Below are 19,030 nucleotides of genomic sequence, written 5' to 3'. Positions count from 1 at the left end.
GGTTCATTCTTGTTGCATAAGCATTAATTCGTGGGACAAGTTCTTCTTTCAGAGTTCTTTCATGTCTGGAAAGGTCCGCACATGTTCTAGCTCGTTTGTCTACCCATTCTTCTGTAGGAATCCTGATTGCACTTTCAGCTGCATACCGTATGACTTGATGCTTCGGCTCTCATTTTCCGAGTTATTTTCTCTTATTAACAAAATTTTTAGTGTGGGTGAATATAAATGAAATTTTGAAGTTCCCTTGCCATTGATCAACAGCTCCTCGCTACCTTTCACCAGCTTTAAGATGATTGTGAATTCAACTTGGTGAAGATGGTTGTTGAGACTCGAGATTTTATCCAACTCGATCACAATCCACCGTCGTAAGTTGGTCAACGTGGAGACAAATTGCTTTTTATATGGACATAGTATCTTTTTTTTTTTTTTTTTTTTTGGTAATAGTAAGCAATATATTGATAGGGGTCAAACTGTACAAACAACACGGCTCCGAAAGCTAACACTCAAAATGAACACGCTCATTGAGAGTGAAAGGAAGCCGCGGACAAGCAACAAAACGACCAACAGAAAGCCAACGGCAAACAAGCCTGGCAAAAAACCAAAACAACCACTGAAAAGCCTAGGTCAGCCTATGATCATATGAGGCAAAGATAATGAGATCCACATCCCACGAGCGTTGTATTCGCCTGTTCCTGTGAGAGTCCTCTACATTCTTAAAGGTAAGGGCCTTATCCTTAACAACCTTGAGGAGGTGCTTCTTCATGGCCGAAATAGATAACGGCTCCCCTCTGAAAAGAATATTGTTCCTGTTTCTCCAAATGATGTGACACAGCGCCCCAAAGGAGAACCGGGCAACACACTTATAAAACTCCTTGCCGCCGAGCAAGGTAATGGCCCAACTGAGAGTCTCTTCCCAGGTCCTATTGGTCCAGGGGAGATTGCATCTAGTAGCCCAAAAAAAGGCAATACTCGAGGTAATGCGACAACCAAAAAGAGATGATTGATTGAATCGGGCACCTCGTTGCAAAAGGGCAGAAATGGCGGCATCAATTCTACCATAAGACATGAGAAGAGGCGAGTAGGTAACCTTCTCTTGGTGATGAGCCACAGTTCGGTTGGTAGCGAGGCGGGATGGCATTACTCCAAATGAAGCAATGCCAATTGACTCGGCCTTCTTCCTCCTTAAGGTCTCCCAAGCCGAGGCCACCGAGAACAAGCCCGTCGAGTCCTCTCTCCAAGTAACCGATCTTGGGTTCCAGACAAGGAAGGAAGTGGCGAACCCCAAGACTCAATCTCTGATCTGATAGCTCGTCCATCCTCCGAGAAGAGATCGGCAACCAAAGCCTGCCTAGAGAGACCGGAGCTATAGATGAGGGGATCCGTGAAATATAAATTCAAAGGACCCCTGGGATGCCAATTATCGAACCAGAGTGACGTTGATAAGCCATCGCCTAACCTCCAGTGGAAGTGAAGCCGACAATCTGTCCTGAGTTGTAAGATTTTCTTCCACGCCCAAGAACAACAGGTTGGCTTTTTAACTACCCAGAAGTTCTTGGTTTTTAAGAAGGTCGAGTGGATCCACTTACACCATAACGATTCTTTATCTGAAAATAAATTCCAGATATGCTTGAGCATGGCCGCCTTATTGCACTCACGCAATCTCCAAGACCTCCCTCCATTTTAGGAAGGCATACATCTTCCCAGGAGACTTTGGCACCCCCCCTGCCCAACTCAGGTCCCTTCCAAAGGAATTGTCTGAGAATCCGCTCTATTTGGTCCAGTACAGCTGCAGGAAGAATAAAGACACTCGCCCAAAAAGCCTGAATGGCATGGAGGACTGACCTGATCAGCTGTAGTCGGCCAGCAAAAGAAAGGAACCGATGAGTCCAGGATTGCACCCTGGAGGTGATGCGTCTCACAAGCTCAACACAATCTGCCTTCCGGGGCCTCGATGTAATGATTGGAACCCCAAGATAACGGACTGGAAGGTTACCCTCAACAAAGCCAAGCTCCAGTAGGATTTGATTTTTTAAAGTTGGTAAGCCTCCCGAGATGAACACCTCGCTTTTCCTTGGGTTTGGGAAGAGTCCGCTCCAAGAAGAAAACATATGGAGACCATCCCTAAGAAGCTTCACGGATGGCAGGTGGCCCTCGCAAAATAGGAATACGTCATCCGCGAAGAACAAGTGCGAGAGGCACGTAGACTTACATCTCCAGTAGAATCTGAAATTCGGCTGTAGCGAGCATCTCCCAAGAATCCCAGAGAGCACCTCCATAACCAACGTGAATAAGTAGGGAGAGATGGGGTCTCCCTGACGTAAGCCTCGCCCACTAGGGAAGAAACCATGTAATTCCCCATTCAGCGCGATGGAAAACCGAGGAGTCCTCACACAGTTCATGATGAGGTGAACCAAATGATCAGGAAATCGAAAAGCAAGAAGTACACTCTCGAGAAACTGCCAATCCACGGTATCATACGCCTTTCTGAAGTCGACTTTAATAGCACACTTTGGAGAATAGGGTTCGACATGGAACTTTGAGAAAAGTTCCTGCATCAATAGAATATTATCTCTGATTCGTCGTCCCTTTACGAAGGCACTCTGAGCCGGATTAACCAGGTCTTTTAGTACTGCTGCAACCCTATTCGCCAACACTTTGGTAATAATCTTGTAGACCGTGTTGCAACAAGCAATAGGCCTGTAGTCATCAACGGTAGTCGCATTGGGAACCTTCGGAACCATGACCAAAATGGTGTTATTGATTTCTTTGAGAAGCCTCCCCGATGTGAAAAAGTCCTTCACAGCTTCCGTGACCAGCTGACCCACCGTATCCCAATTCTCCTTGAAGAACTCAACCGTGAAGCCATCCGGTCCTGGTATCTCGAATCTCAAGATCAGTCACAGGACGAGCAAGCGAGGTAATCTAGTCATCATTCAGCTGAGAGCGGATAACCTCCCGAATTTCCGATACTTGAGGGGTGTTAAGCTCCATCCTTGGTAGAAGGAGATCACGAAAATGCTCCACAAAATGCCGTTGTACCAGTAGAGGCTCAGTAATTTGGTTACCTGAGTAATCTACCACAGAGAGGATTCTGTTTCTTAGTTGTCTCTTATTGACATATTGGTAAAAGAACTTTGTGTTCCGGTCACCTTCCTTGAGCCATCTTATACGAGCTTTCTGCTTAAAGAACGACTCTTCGTGAGACCTAAGCTCCACTAAAGTACGCCGCTGCACCTTCTCCAGGTCCGCAAGGACCATGCTGGTGGGGTCATTAAGGAGGCCAACTTGAGTTTGCTTTAAAGCTTCCCTCGCATCAGAAGTCCTTCCGGAGATGTTGGCGAAGGAATCTCTATTCAACTGCTTGAGTCGACCCTTCAAGATTTTTAGTTTGCGCACCAAGCCTAAACATAGGCACTCCATATCCCGGATTCTCCCAAACTTGCTTCACAATTGAGTCAAAATCCGGGTGCTGCATCCAAAAGTCGAAGAACTTGAACGGCCTTTTCCGGAGGATCGGGTTCACCACTTTAACCACCATAGGTGAGTGGTCAGAAATCCCAGGCGCAAGGAAGGACGCTTCCGAAAAGGAAAAAACCTGGCTCCAACAAGGGTTTACCAGTACTCTATCAATCTTTCTCATCTTTCGAGAGGGCCCTGAAGAGGCGGACCAAGTATATCTAAACCCCACATAACGAAGGTCATCTAGCTCCGCCTGATCCAGACATTGTCGAAATTCATCGAAGCACGGCAACCAATGGTCCGAGCCACCCAGTCTGTCAGAAGGATCCTTTATAGCATTAAAGTCTCCCAAAACAAGCCAAGGCATATCCTGCAAGAAATAACTTCTCTCCACCAAATCCTCCCAAAGAGGACGACGATTAGAAAAAGAATGCTCGGCATAGATAAAGAGACATAGCAGGCCACTCCGGTCTCCATCCAGCAAAGCTTCCCAAGAATCATCTGATCCGAGACCGATAAAACTTCAAAGGAAACCACGGTAGGATCCCATCCAACCCAAATCCTACCCCGATTAGAGTACTCAGAATTAGCCCGCCAACACCAATTCGAAATCAAATTCCCAGAGATGTCATTAAAGAGGTTATGAGGAATTTTAGTCTCAACTACCCCAATCAAAGCCAACCGGTTCGTCAAGATAAAATTCCTCACTTCTGCTTGTTTAATAGGGGCACCAAGCCCCCTAATATTCCAGCAACCTATATACATATATATACATACAATAGAAGAGTGCAAGAGCATTACCTCCTTCTAGAGGTGCTACGCCTAGTAAAAGGCGGGGCTGCTTGAACCGCTGAAGGAGGATCCGGGGCAATGTCAAGCAGCTTGTCTTGAGGAGGCTCCGGCGTCTCAACAGGCCTCTTGTCCTCTACAGATGCCTTCGGTGAAGGAACAGGGGAGAGGAGATCATCCTCCGAAAAAGAGATGTCTGGACTCCCTACAATCTCCGGTCGGGGCACCGCAGTGTCTTCCGGCACCGAAGTGGTGATATCTTCAACTGAAGTAGTTGGAACAGTATGAACCTGCTCCGAGATGATCAACGACCCCCTAGGGGGCCTGCGTGCGTATGTACCAGGTAGCCTCTTCTCTACAGCTGCAGTTTTGAGCTTCAAAGACCTCTCTCTTTCGCTCGGACTGACTGACCTGGGTGGCGTCCCTTCCAAAGATTGTTGAGCATTTTTCTTCTTTCTCGTCACCTGCTTCCAGCCCTGCTCCGGGGCTTCAGAGTCCTCGGAAGGCTGGTTAAGGGGCCGATCATTTGCCATAGGAGCCGGAAGAGGCCGAACAGGGGGAGGGGCAGCATCGCATTTATGTCCAAAAACTCCACACTTGGAGCATTCAAGGGGTCTCCATTCATATTCCACAGCAATGGGTCTAATGACCCCATCAACATTCACTTCAACCGTCGAAATTCTCGGCCGATTTACCTGGATCTCCACACACACTCTGGCAAAGGAAATCATCCTCGTATTCTCGGTTCGTTGATCCACATGAAGGGGGTTGCCAACGGAGCTGGCTATAGCACTAATCGCCGGTGCAGACCACAGGTCAAGGGGGAGGTTCTTGAGTCTTATCCACACCGGAACTGAGGTTTGCTTAGCCTTCTTTAACTCCATAAGAGGTTTCCATTGTTGCAAAATGAGGGGCATCCGAGCAACGGTGATCGATCTCTCCTCTAGGATCTTCCTTCGGAACACCGGGTCCGGGATATGGAAATAGTAGAAGCCTTGATCATCAGCCAGCATATCTACTAGCTTTGTCCCCCACATATTTTTCAAAGTATGTTCAATCAGCTGAAAAGGAAGTTTCCTCCCAATAAAATAACCTACCAAGAATTCCTTCCATTTGGGATCCGCAGCCTGTAGCGCTTCTCCCGGCAGGTTTACCACCGCTTTCTCCCCCTCAACAGCAGCAGGAGGACTATAGGATAACTCGTAGCCCTTTGCGGCCAACCGCGCCACATTGGCCCACGATTGGGCTTGGGGGGCCTTGAGGAGCTTGGCTTGCTCGGTGCCCTCTTAGATGGATCCCGAACTCGACTTCGTCCCCGAGATTGACCTTCCCGAAGAGGCCGAGATTTCGGGCCACGGCTCGAGCCATCCCCTATCAAGGAAGATCCTCCTATGGGTCGGGATTGCTGGCCCGACTTGCCAGCTTGTCGGTCTACAGCCTTGCGAGGAGGGGAACTCGGCCCCTTCCCCTTGTCGGTCTACAGCCTTTTTGGTTTTTAATAGCCATGGAATTTGATTTAGATGGAGAAGATGTGCTAATTGCAGGAGTCTTTTGATTATTTCATAGTTATTCTAAGTATATTACTCGCCTTGTGGTTGGATAGCATTTGGTGCACTCCCTTGTTGGTAATTTCACTTGAAACAAGTGGTTGGTCACGATGGATGAGGTTCTTGCCTTCTCGGGAATTGCTTGATCGGATATGAGTTTTTGGTCTAACTCTTTTCTTTGTTATTCAGTTGGTATCGCCTTGATTCGCTTATAACGTATATAAGTTTTTCACCTCATGGAGATTCTTCATAAAACCTGTCTTTACACGCCACAACAGATCACTATCCAGTATCCAATCCAGATTCGCATCTTATAAGTTCAAAGGCCAGTGTCTCCTTCCTAGAAATAGTCCCTCTCGTGTGTCCTCATCCTTCAGTTTCATCTTGCATTGTGTTCCCCTCTCGCCAGCCCTCTGCAAGGGAAGTTGGATGAGACATTGTTCCCAAAATGCGCTCTTGATCCTCTCGCTTTTCTTCTTGTTTCTTTGATTGATTGTTTAATTGGTCTGATTCTGTTTATGCTATCTTATTTTCCAAAGGTTACACCTGGCCTCTCTGGGACTAACCCATGTTGTGGGCGTTGTTAGGGTTTGCGCTCTTCTGATCGTTGATAGATTCATTATTGATTGATCTTTCCATTGTATTATGAGCTGATTAGTAAAGACTAATTCCGTGAATTGGCGGTGGCTTCTTTCTTCTGGAGCAATCATTTTTTTCTTCTCTCGAGGATGTTGTCGAGGACAATTAATACAGGTAACCGGGTCGCCGGTTACCTAGAATATGACATTTGGGCTTTTTAGAGGACTAATGATCTTGCACTCTTTGGTTGAGCTGATGATCTTTAGAAGCCTTTTTTCTTCAGGACAAACGATGGACTGAAATTTTGACAACCTTCTAGGCTTCTTTTCTGATTGAAAGTTTTTGATTTGTGTTGGTGATCTCGTTGCTTTTTTCGTGGGCTGAGTTGATAATCGCTTGAAATTGGATGAGCTCCTGTTTTCGGATTTTGGGCAGTTAATTGGTTTGAATGAAACTCTTCCTTTACTTCTGTTATTTCTTAGTTAATCTGAGAGATCAGATCTAGTTCTCTTCCCTTCGCAGATCAGAGTTTGGTCAAGGCAATATTTCATGTGGCCAAGTTCAACATGGAGTGTCTACAATGCAGCATCAATTTCTAATTTGTCTTCCACTTCGTTATCTTCTAGTCAAGGTGGTTATCGTCTAGTTGAGGTGGAACAATCAAATGTTTTCTTTCCTTTGCAGGTCATAGTTTGGTCGAGGCAATCCTTTAACTCGTCAATTTCACGATGGAGTGTCGTGATCGGTGATGGCTCTTTCTTGCTGCATAAGAATTAATTCATAGGACAAGCTCTTCTGTCGAGTTCTTTCTTGTCGGAAAGGTCCGGACAAAGTAGTAGCTCGTTTCTCTTCATTCTTATTTGTGTGCCACAATCGCTAATTGGATCTCTGGTTATTCATGTAGATATCATTAAGATGTATGCGTTATGCACTTCTTCCCTATCATGGAGATCACTCTTGGCATTACCTACTTTGCTTCGCCTTCCTTTGTACACGACTTGTGTTTTTCTTTTGGTACAGATCAAGAGGTCACTTCGTGTTCTTTCTGTGCAAGAGATTGTTCAAGTTGGATTCAGTCAATGGCCATATAAATATCTAAAGAATTGTGGGTTTTCTTTGGTTATTGGGACATGTGAATTTGTTTTGACAGAATTGGTTTTACTTGGGCATATCTTGGTAGAATTTTATTTTTTGATGATGTATTTCAAATAACTATCTGGATTGGTATTCTTGATCTTTCTTATTTTAAATCTATTTTTTAACAGATGATGATAGTTGTTCTTTGTTATTTTAGAGTGTACTTTCTCTTCGGAATTGGATTGGAAACTTTTGATCTGTATTTCTTGGAGAAGTGGTGATCTATTATGCAGTTTTTGTTTGCTCGAGTTCTGAAATAGTCTCTGACCACATATTCAGGATGGGCGCTGGACTGGAATTTTGAAGATCTCTAGGCATTTTGTAGTTTTGATTTAAGTTTGTCTTCGGTTGACTTGTCTTCGAGGAGCAAAAGTGAGATAGAAATTGTTGAGTTCTCTCTAGAGGTTTAAGTTTTGCCGGGTTTGAGAAGTGGTGATCTATTGTGTTCTTCTGTAGGGCTGAGTTGATGATTGTTTGAAATTGGACAAGCAGCTGCTTTGTGGATTCTAGGCAGTTATTGGTTTTAATGAAGTTTGTTTTCCACTTCTGCTTTTTTCCATTTATGGTGAGATGATTAGGCATTCCTCATTTTCCTTGTATTGCAAGCCTCTCTTGTTTAGGTGTGGGCTTTCTTTAATCTGTAATGGTTCTTTTTACATTTCAATTAACAAGCTCTTATTTATTTGAGCTTCTCTTGCCTTTTGTTGTTTTTGGAAAATGAATAGTCATTCACTATCTTCCATTGTAGGGATTGTTTATGAATCTGGAAAGCTTGGGATCCTCAAAGTTATGGATTGTTTCTATCCTTGTAATGCATGCTGCATTAACTAAAGTGATTGGTGGTAAATCATGGAGATATTGCAAGTGTAATTTATTTGCGAATGCTACGCTACCTTCATACAATTTACTTAGCTTAGGGTTTCATCCTATACGATTTATATGTTTCTTTTGATACAGAATTTTTGTTGGAACTTTTCATTTACCAGGTGATTTCTATGCTTTAAGTGGTTGTTGAGGAGTGGTCATGGACATCCTCAGTGTTTACACTCCTTTGATCATCAATTGATGGATTGATCAATCCTTTTGTTGTTTTAGAGCTGTTTCTGCATTTATAATCCAATGCACTGGCTGTGCTTCTTTTTTCACAGAGCGATCTCTTTGATTGAGGAGGTTGTGTCAGGAATGAGTACATATGATGAGGTTGGTCAATTATTACTTAGAATGACTGAGCTTTTCCCAAGTTCGATGATCTATTGACATCTATCTTTGGTTGGGTTGGTTTATGGGTGGTGTCCTTGTCATGCGTTATTGAGGCTTTAGTACACCAGACAAATGGAAGAGAGACGTATTGCTTGTTCCCATATTCAAGGCTGTCTGTGGCACGAGCTTACTAGGTACATGCTTGATCCTGATAAAAAGCTTTTACTGGGGACTTTGATGGGTTTGAAACCATAATGGGGTGATCTACTGTGTTTTGAAAATGTGGGCTTCCCACCAACGGCTGCAATGGGTAGGTTGCTCTGTTGAGGGGAGTGGGTTGAGGCTTCTCTGCTTCCAGTTGTCTTGGGGTTTAGCATGCTGTTCATCATGGGCATTAGTACTAGATTGTGCACCAGTATCTATTCCTATGCAAAATCTACAGTGCTCTGATTACAATGTTTTTGTTCTGGAGATCGTTTCTTTTTACAATAGGATGGAGGACATCTGCAATAAGACTCCTGCTGTGGACTTTCAGCTGCATATCTTAGGACTTGATGGTTCTGGTTCTTGTTTTCCAGAGTTCGTGTTTCTTATGAGCAAAAGATTCTGGTGTCAGTGAATAAGAAGGAAATTTTGAAGTTCCCTTGCCATTGATCAACAGATTTTCACAATGTTATGGCTACCAAAATGATGGTGATTTCAATTTGGTCAATTGGTTGTTAAGACCGAGGTTTTTCTATTCAGTTCTGATCTTGACGCACCATCAACAAGTCAAAACAACGTGGAAACAACTTGCTTTTATACGGATAAGGTTTCTAAGTTGTCTTTAATAGCAATGGAATTTGATTAAGACACAGAAGATTTACTTATTACTGGAGTCTTTCAGTTATTTTAGTCACTGTAAGGATAATGCCAGCCTTATTTTGGCTGGACAGTTGGCATTTGGTGCGCTATCTTAATGGTAATTTCACTTGAAGTGACTGGTTGATCGCAGATGGCTGAGATTATTACCTTCTTGGGAAATTGCTTCAGTTGGATATGAGATGGGTCTATTGTCTTTTCTTTGTTAACCGGTTGCTATCGCCTTGATTCCCATGTCATGTATATAAGATTTTTACCTGATGGAGATGTTTCACAAAACTTGCCTTACTCATTTCTCCCAATCTTCTGATGTTGTTGAGGGTGGATGGTCCTTTTAATAGTGTACACCAGACATCAGGAAGGTGATCTTCAAGAATGTCGATACTTCATCCAGCTATACTGAGTAATGTTTCTTCCTTGTCTATACGGTTTCCTACCGGCCATTGTATCATTGGCTCTCTGGGAAATCCTCACCAAGCATGGTTATTGTTAATGCTATTAGATGTGGAAGTATTGACTTGTGCACAGCTTCTGGAACTATTGACAATCTCTACTATGGCTGAGCACTTCAATTTGTTCATTATAGTAACCTGGTTCTTTTATATAGTGAGTGTTTTGTTTTAAGTTCGGTACCTACCTTGATTATGTAGACATATCAAATCTGTTATCCCTAATTCTGTTCAAGAGGCAATTTCTAACTATTTGTTAGCAGTACTTGTTTTCCTTCTCATTGATGCTACCTTGCAAGGCCACAGCATTTGCGCTGTCAGCAATCAAGAGAGGTGGTAAAATTGAGATCTAGCCAAGATGCCAGTCACAATTATAGATCTTCATTCTGATGAAGAGGTTTTGGTGTAATTCCTTCGCCTCCTAAGGACCTGAATTTGTTGCTGGGTTTTGTTTGCCTGTGGTTTTTTTTTTTTTTTTTACAGGTTGGTTAAGCACAATACAATGTTGACTGACTGAAGATGTATATAGGCCATATGTTTACCATCTGGAGATTTACTTGAACGTTCATCTCTGGAAACATCTTTGGGACACATAATTATGATGATGGAGCTATCAGTAGAAGTTTGATGTTTGTATCCGACTCCTTTCAGAATCCCTCTCTTTAATTTTGAGTTTGAAAGTAGTTTTGACTCTCTCTCGACTTTTATATCTTTGGATGACAAGTGGGAGAAGAGGGTTATCTTGTGGATTCTGAATCTGTTTATTTGAAGAAGCTGGGATCTTCTATTTGCATGTCCCTCAGCTCCAGGTTGTCGTGCCGATTTCAATTCTGCTTGGAACTAGGTCCATTGATTTGTGTTCCTTAGCTCCTGCGTTACCGCATCATCTCTTACAATTTTCAAGCATTGTTGATAATGAAATGCCTGGGATTTTGCTCTTACTTGTGTTGTATTGTATATGTGGGTGGTGGAGCCAGACTTAAATGCGAGGGTATTGTCAAGCCAACGTTAGTGCACCGTCCACAAACTTTCAGTAAATCCACGTTGATAAGAGTGGGGAGTTTTAGAATGATGCATGTCCTTTGTACTATCTTATGTGCTATGATACTTGTTTTGGATCGTTCTTTAATTGTCATGTTTGTATTCATATTTGAAAGGTTCTCCTGCAGCACGAGAACAATTGTAACTGAAGAATTTAGAGAAAGAATTGTGATAATTCTTTGTATTTCTGTACCAAGATTACAAAGCTATTTATAGGACTTCTACAAGTACTACCTAGGAAAAAAACAGTTTTATAAAATACAGCTATAATCCCACAAATCAAGGGATACTAATAAATCATTTCCTAACTAATTATTTACAGCTATTTCCTAATAATTAGGACCCAAGAAATCAGGATTGAATATTCCTAATAATCAAATCCTAAAAATGAGGATAATTCAACACTCCCTCAAGTTGAGGAATAGATGTCTTCCATTCCCAGCTTGGAGATTATTTCGTGAAAGATCCCACCATTAAGTCCTTTGGTTAGCACATCAGCTAGTTGATCTCCGGAAGGTATGTATGACATGCAGATCAACCCCTCTTCTATCTTTTCTTTGATAAAATATGCCCGTCAATTTCAAAGCCATAATAGCTCACATATTCCTTGGGCCATTGCTCGAATTTCTGATTCAGCACTTAATCTTGCAACTACATTCTATTTTTTACTCTACAAAGTTACTAAATTTCCGCCAAGAAATGTGCAATAACCAGATGTTGACCTTCTATCCACCATGGATCCTGCATAGCCAGCATCGGTATAAGCTTGCAGCACCAGTTTTCGATTTCTTCTAAATATGACTCCTTTTCCGGGACTTCCCTTTAAATAATGCAACACTCGATTGATGGCTTGTAAGTGTGATTCTCTTGGGTCATGCATAAATGGACTAATCACGCTTATTGAATAGGCAATATCAGGCCTAGTATGAGCCAAATAGATGAGTTTCCCGACTAATTTTTGATACATTTCTCGATCTACAACCAAGCTTTTTATTAGGCTCAATAGGTGTGGCTACTGGTTTACAACCAAGTTTTCCAATTTCTTCAAGAGATCAGTCACATACTTTTGTTGTGAGACAAAAATTCCTTGTCTAGAGGAAGAAACTTCAATGCCAAGAAAGTACTTGAGTCTTCCTAGCTCTTTTATTTCAAACTCTTTAATCAAACATTGCTTTAGCTGCTATTTCTCCTCATCATCGTCACCTGTGATAATAATATCATCGACGTACACTAGAAGTGCAGTCACTCTCCCTCTTGCCAAATGCTTAATGAAGAGAGTATGATCACCTTGGCTTTGTTTGTAGCCTAAAACTTTCATAACTTCGGAAAATCTCCCAAACCAAGCTCTAGGTGATTGCTTGAGCCCATATAGTGCTTTTCGTAATCTACATGCTTTCTTTAAATTCCAGTGGAATACTCATGTAGATCTCCTCCTCTAGGTCTCCATGTAAGAATACATTCTTCACATCATACTGTTGAAGTTGCCAATTAAAATGAATAGCCAAAGAGAGTAGAATTCTCACAGTGTTCATCTTTGCTACCGGAGCAAAGTCTCTTGATAATCTACTCCATAAGTTTGAGTATAACCCTTTGCCACCAATCGTGCTTTATACCTCTCAAGAGAACCATCAGCTTTGTATTTCAAGGTAAAAACCAATTTATAGCCCACAAGATTCTTTCCCTTAGGTTTTTCGACAATCTCCCAAGTTTGGTTTTTTTTTTCTAGTGCATCAATTTCTTCTCTCATTGCATTTCTCCATTCTTCTTTAGACAATGCCTCTAATAAAGTATTTGGAATAGAAAAGGTGTCAGACTCACAATGAAATTTTTATGAGGTGGTGATAGGCGATCAAGTGACACATAGTGAGATAGAGGATATAAGGGTCGCTTTGTGCACTCTCCAGTACATTTTCTAACAGCAATGGGAAGATGCGAGTCATTTTCTTGCATATCAATTGACTATTTATGCAAATGAGAGTTGGAACTTACTGGAAATTCATTTGCAAAACTCGGATGGGAATCTTGAACTTGTGTATGGTCTAGAAACAGCTATCTTTCTCGAGTATACCTAAAGAAATCTCATAGAGTCATAAATATGGGGAGATATGGGAGTGGACTCTCGTTCCGGAATAGGCTCAATCGTAGAGAGTGAGTCCGGGATTGAAGTAGCACGAACGATTCATCATAAACTGATTCATGAGGAGCCCTTTAATTGGAGTTGGAGGCTGATTGGTTAGGAGTTGATTGATCAGGGATTGGAAGATTATTAGGAGGTACGTCAAGATTAAGGCTGTCAAAGTCTTTATCTTCAACTAATGACTTTTCCCCCTGAAGATAAGATTGTGGAAAGTAAGGTTTGTTTTATACAAATGTAACATTGACTGATATATGGGTCTTTCGAGAATGAGGATGATAGCATTTATACCCCTTTGTGTAGAGGAGTAACCAAGAAAGACACACTTGATTGCTCTAGGATTGATTGCTCTAGGATCTAGCTTTCCCTTTGCTTATTATGAACATGTACAAATGAGGTGCAACTGAAGACTCTAGGTATGAGATTATTTGTTGTCCTGAAATGGGGATAAAAGCTAGAAAGGACTGCCATAGGAGTTTTGAAATCTAATACTCTTGATGGCAATCTATTAATCATGTATGTAGATGTAAGGACGGCTTCCCCCCAATAAGACTTAGGGACATTTCCATGAAACAACAATGCTCGAGTAGTGTTGAGCAAATGACCATTTTTCCTTTCAGCCACCTCATTTTGCTATGTTGTGTTTACACAAGATGACTCATGGATGATCCCTTCTTTTGGAAATTGGTTGACAAGATCTTATTATAGTAGTCTCTAGCATTATTTGATCTAAAGCTCTTAATTTTAACTCCAAATTAATTTTGAACCATAAAATTAAAATTAGGAACAATACTACTTACATCAGATTTGTGTTTGAGTAAAAATATCCATGTGACCCTAGTGCAATCATCGATTAGAGAAACGAACCAGCAAGCCCTTGAGATATTTGGAATTGTGGAAGGTCCCCAATGTCACTGTGAATCAAATCAAAATGATGAGAACTTCTTTTGTTGTTTATAGGAAAAGATACACTGGTATGCTTAGCAAATTCACAAGTATCACATTGGAATTGACTCATATCTAATCCTTTAAACAAAGAAAGAAACATGATGTTTAAGACACGAAAAGATGGATGACCAAAACAAAAATGGTAAAGCCAAATGAGATCCTTATTTGAAGCACTAAGAAATGACAAGGGTGAATTGTTCATGACTTTCTTTGAAATCCCCGGTTTCTCAAGATAATACAACCCATTCTTTTCCTTAGAAAGTTCAATCTTCCTCCCTGAATCCTATTCCTGAAAAACACAATAGGTAGGGTAAAAAGTTGCATAACATTTGAGGTCATTGGTGAGCCTTTGTATGGAGACTAGGTTGGTTGATAGTTTTGGCACATGGAGGACATCTTTTAGAGTGAGAACAAACGTAATATAGATATCACCAACTCCTTCAACAGTGGCCATAAAACCATCTGCCACAACTATTTTCCTATTGCTTGGACATGGGGTGTAGGTAATAAATAAATAAAAAGTGAAGTGTGAGTCATGTGATCAGTGGCACCTGAGTCTATTATCCAAGCTTCACTTGAAAGTTTTTCTGAGGCATTTAGACTAAAATAGAATGGAGACTTACCTGAGAGTGCTAAGGAACATGCATCGGAGGGTTGATCAAGAAACCCTAAAAGCCCTTTAATTCTTTTTATTTCCTCACTACTGAAGGATTCTTTCACTCGTCCTTCACTGTGACTGATTTGATGGCTGGTCTGTTCAATTAGATGAGCCTAGGGCCTTGACTATCCTCTTTTGTTTCCCCACTCTCGGCTTGAGGTTGCTGGTTTGCCATTCAGCTTCCAGCAACGTTCCTTTGTATGCCTTGGCTTGTTACAGGTACACCACAAACTGTCTCAATTATCCCTCTATGTAAGCCTCAAAGCATCCACCTTTCCTCTTTCTTGTGTTGATGCATTGCGAATTACTAATGCTAAACCTTCCATAGCTTGAGGCTCTAGCATTATTCCCCTTCGACTTTCTTATGTCCAGATTAGAGTAATCGTCTCTTCCAAAGAAGGGATTTCTTCATTTCCAAGTATTTGAATCATGACTTGGTCAAATTCAGAATTAAGACCTGCCAGAAATCATATACTCAATCCTTTTCAATGAAGGTTTTAGAATCGCAGCATCATCTGCACACTTCATCTCAAATACTCAATAATGATCAAGTTCTTGCCATAGATTTTGAAGGGAATTGGCATATTCAGTCACCGTTTTGCTCCCTTGTTTGGTTGCACTTGTCTTTACCTTGATTTCATATACTTGTACTACATCTCGAGCCTTTGAATAAGTCCTGCGAATAGAATCCCAAATCTCCTTTGCAGTTTTGAGAAACATACATGTATCACTTATGGCTAAATCCATTGAATCCCAAAGCCATGACATGATTATTGAATTTGCCTCATCCCATGCGTTGAATGTGGGATCTTCTGGTGTTGGATCTGTTCTGAGAAGATGGCTGAGTCTTTCTTTACCCTTCAAATAGGTCTTGACAAATTGTGACCATTTGAGATAATTCTTTTCATTCAGCCTATAAGTTGCTCTCACATTTTGTAGATCTTCGGTCATATGGTTGGTGTTGGCCTCCTCATTTTGACCCGAAGTATCTCCAATCAATTTTGTCTTAGACATGGATAATTCTAGGCACAAAAAAAGTACTTGGAAAGGAAGAGCAAAAAACAGATGCAGTAAAGGCTGCAAGTGAATGAGGTTTTAGGGCAAAAATCGGGACAAGTTTAGAAGCGAAGAGAGAAAAATATAGCTAAAGGGATTGCAATAATGACAGTTGCGATCAGATTGTTAAGGACAAAGACAAACCCAGTAATGAAGGCTATGATTGGAAGATTATTGCCTCAATGAAGGATGCACTGCAACACTATCCCATAAAAAATGAGCCTAAGGCTTTGATACCATGAAGAATTTAGAGAAAAGAATTGTGATAATTCTCTGTATTTCTGTACCAGGATTACAAAGCTATTTATAGGACTTCTACAAGTACTAACTAGAAAAAAAAAACAGATCTGTAAAATACAGCTATAATCCCACAAATCAATGGATACTAATAAATCATTTCCTAACTAATTATTTACAGCTGTTTTCTAATAATTAGGACCCAAGAAATCATGATTGAATATTCCTAATAATCAGATCCTAAAAATCAGGATAATTCAACAGTAACACATGCGTTTTGTGAATAGTTTGGTCTTGCCATAAAAAATTTGGAAACCAGTGCAGATTATGCAACTATCGTGTCAACCTCCGATTGGTAAAAAATTGGGGCGAGGAAGGCTATTCCAGCAATGCAGTAGCCGTCGAACAATACCTTATCCCATCCGTAGTAGGGAACTTGCTGCTCTTCTGAATACTTTTGTTTTCTGCTGTCGTAGTTGAGTTACCAGGAACATCTACGAGATAAAGAGTCGTCGGGCCCTCATTGTGGTGTGGCCGGGGGAGAGTGGGACCAGGCCCACTTGTTGCTGCTCAAGTAGGGATAAATGTCTTGAGATTGTTGGAATATGTGTTGCCAAGGGAGCAATTGAATCTAGATGGCTGGCCATGTTGTAATTCTTGGTTCATAAAGATAATGCGCTCCTTTTCATCCGTGGATGTAGGTCAACTGGGCCGAACCACTTAAATTTTCGGGTGCATTTTTTATGGTTTTATTTACTTTTTATCCATGTCAAGAAGGAAGGACACGATCACACCAACTCAGGACAGATGTTCAAAGATGATCCATGCCGAGCGTGCCTTCCCAATTCTTCACGCGATACAGCATGCGTCTCAAGCAACGGTCGGAATTGGCGGCCCACCGACTTTCCTGAATTAAAACGTCAAAGATCACAGCCGTCCAATCACGACCTTTGCTTTGGATTTATTTATTATCGACGGTCAATCCAAAGTCGGTGTATCCTCCCCTATAAATAACCGTCCTCTCCCCCTCTTCCCCGTCTTCATTATGCATTTCTAGTTTTGCTCATGTAGTGAAGACGAGGAAGAGAGAGTGTCTAAATAGAAAGATGAGTAAAAAAAGCATGCTCTTATTATATTGTTGAGTTGACGAATCAATTATACCAAATATTTTCTCAAATGTTAAAATTGCTCATTTTCACCAAAGATCCACGTTCTTTTGCACCCAAATCAAAATGCATCAACCATGAAAAGCTAAGCAGAATGAAAAGGACTTACTATTAATTTCTTTTGAAATTCAATATTCATGTGATTGCAAGAATTTCATGTTGTATGTCACGGTATCTACAAAATATCTAATTTTAAATTCAATTTTTTTCCATTGTATGTGAAATCATTCAAGATAGGTGGAGTCGTCATAGCCTAAATGTGCGTTTGGATGGGCATTTAGAAAGCCCATCCAGCCCCCAAAGCCCCTTCAGCCAAAGAGAGGGTGTTTGGCAACCTCCTCAGGGAGCTTTCAAATGAAAGTGGAGTCCTTGGAAATGCTGAAGCCTTGGGCATTCAACATTCTACCAAATGCTGAAAACATTTTTTTCTTCCTAAATTACCCTCATTGATTTTTCATATTTCCGTTATTACCCTTTATTTTATTTATTTTTAAATGTAAAGGAGACTCTTCGCCGGACCGGCGAAGGCGACGGCCGCCGGCGAGCCAGATCTAGCGCTGTCGGCGAGGTCGCCCGAGGTCGGGCGACCTCCGGCGACCTCGGCTGGGTCGCGCGACCCTCGCGCAGGTCGCCCAACCTCGGGCGACCTCGGCCCGACGGCCGCGCGCGGATCGCTCGCCGGGTAGCCGCGGCCCTTCGCCGGTCCGGCGAAGGGTTTAGCTGAATTTTCAAAAAAAAGAAAAGAAAAAATAATACCCATCAAAGCCCCTTGCGAAAGTTTTTTTTACCAAACACGCATCCAACTCAAAGTCCATTTGCAAAATTTTTTTACCAAACACAACTGCATTTCCCAAAATAGCTTTGGGCTTTCAGCATTTGCATTGGACTCAAAGCCCATTGCAAATGCTGAACCAAACGCAGCCTAAGTACCATTGGCCACCCTCACCAACCTCATGATAGAATTAGAGCCAAATGAAACTCAATGAAAATCATCTCGTCATTGAAGAATTATAGCTTTTGGAATCTGCAGTTTCCTGCTTTACTTCCCAATGTTAGGAGGAAATAGTTAAGTTTAAGGGTTGCTAGAAGGCCTTGGAACTTATTGATATTTTATTCGTCTCTTACAATTTGATGCAAAGTCTAAATTCTTGCCATTTATCTTGTCTTCTCCCTCCTGAATGATTGGGACTGAGAGGAGAGCTGATGGGATTTACTTGGAAAAGAACTATATGAAGAATAGTGTAATAATTTTATTACAATTAACAATTTATTAAATCTTTATTCCCTTGCAACCGCAAGAGCTACTATACCTCAGATTCATTTAGCACATACTAGCAACTGATCGGACAGACAAGAACGTTGCATGCATCAGGATCCGATGAGAACAAAAGTTTCGTGGGTTTTGCAAGGATTGAGCATAAAAATACTTTCTTGATTTCTTACCAAAAATTAAACATGTTAATCCAATTTCAAAAATTTACAAAATATTTATGTGCCTAAAATTAGCATAAAAGTACTTTGCAAGAGTTAGCATAAAACTAACTATTACTCTTGCTACAAGCCTAAAAGTTTCTTAAGTCTCATATATATGACCATCTTTCACGAACCACAACCAAATCCACTGAAATTGTCTTGTAACTGCACCTGAGAGACAAAAATGGCTTAATTTTTTTTTTTAGGTCCAACAAAAGCATATTTTTACTCAAGGAGCTAAAATAAAATAAAAAAATTAAAGTTTAAACTATCCTATGTAGCTGCTAACGTGGCTA

The 19,030-nt window shown here is 41.4% G+C and overlaps 1 protein-coding gene and 1 long non-coding RNA gene across 2 annotated transcripts; one reads left to right on the top strand and one right to left on the bottom strand.

Moving 5' to 3' along the window:
* Positions 1-1,731: 1,731 nt before the first annotated feature.
* On the bottom strand, positions 1,732-5,261 carry LOC120291767. Its single transcript, XM_039309496.1, has 5 exons — positions 4,261-5,261; positions 3,440-3,980; positions 3,066-3,372; positions 1,843-2,872; positions 1,732-1,786 (listed from the first exon to the last, which is right to left on the bottom strand). Exons 1-5 carry the CDS (start codon positions 5,259-5,261, stop codon positions 1,732-1,734), a joined length of 2,934 nt encoding a protein of 977 aa, XP_039165430.1.
* A 2,627-nt stretch (positions 5,262-7,888) lies between these two features.
* On the top strand, positions 7,889-10,814 carry LOC120291201. Its single transcript, XR_005549113.1, has 2 exons — positions 7,889-8,905; positions 9,184-10,814. It is a non-coding gene; the product is annotated as an uncharacterized LOC120291201 (long non-coding RNA).
* Positions 10,815-19,030: the final 8,216 nt, after the last annotated feature.

This window comes from Eucalyptus grandis, chromosome 3, assembly GCF_016545825.1.
Source record: "Eucalyptus grandis isolate ANBG69807.140 chromosome 3, ASM1654582v1, whole genome shotgun sequence".
In the NCBI taxonomy this organism is placed as follows: Eukaryota; Viridiplantae; Streptophyta; class Magnoliopsida; order Myrtales; family Myrtaceae; genus Eucalyptus; species Eucalyptus grandis.
The sequence above is the reverse complement of the archived record's forward strand: the minus strand, read 5'-3'. Positions and strand labels throughout refer to the sequence as shown.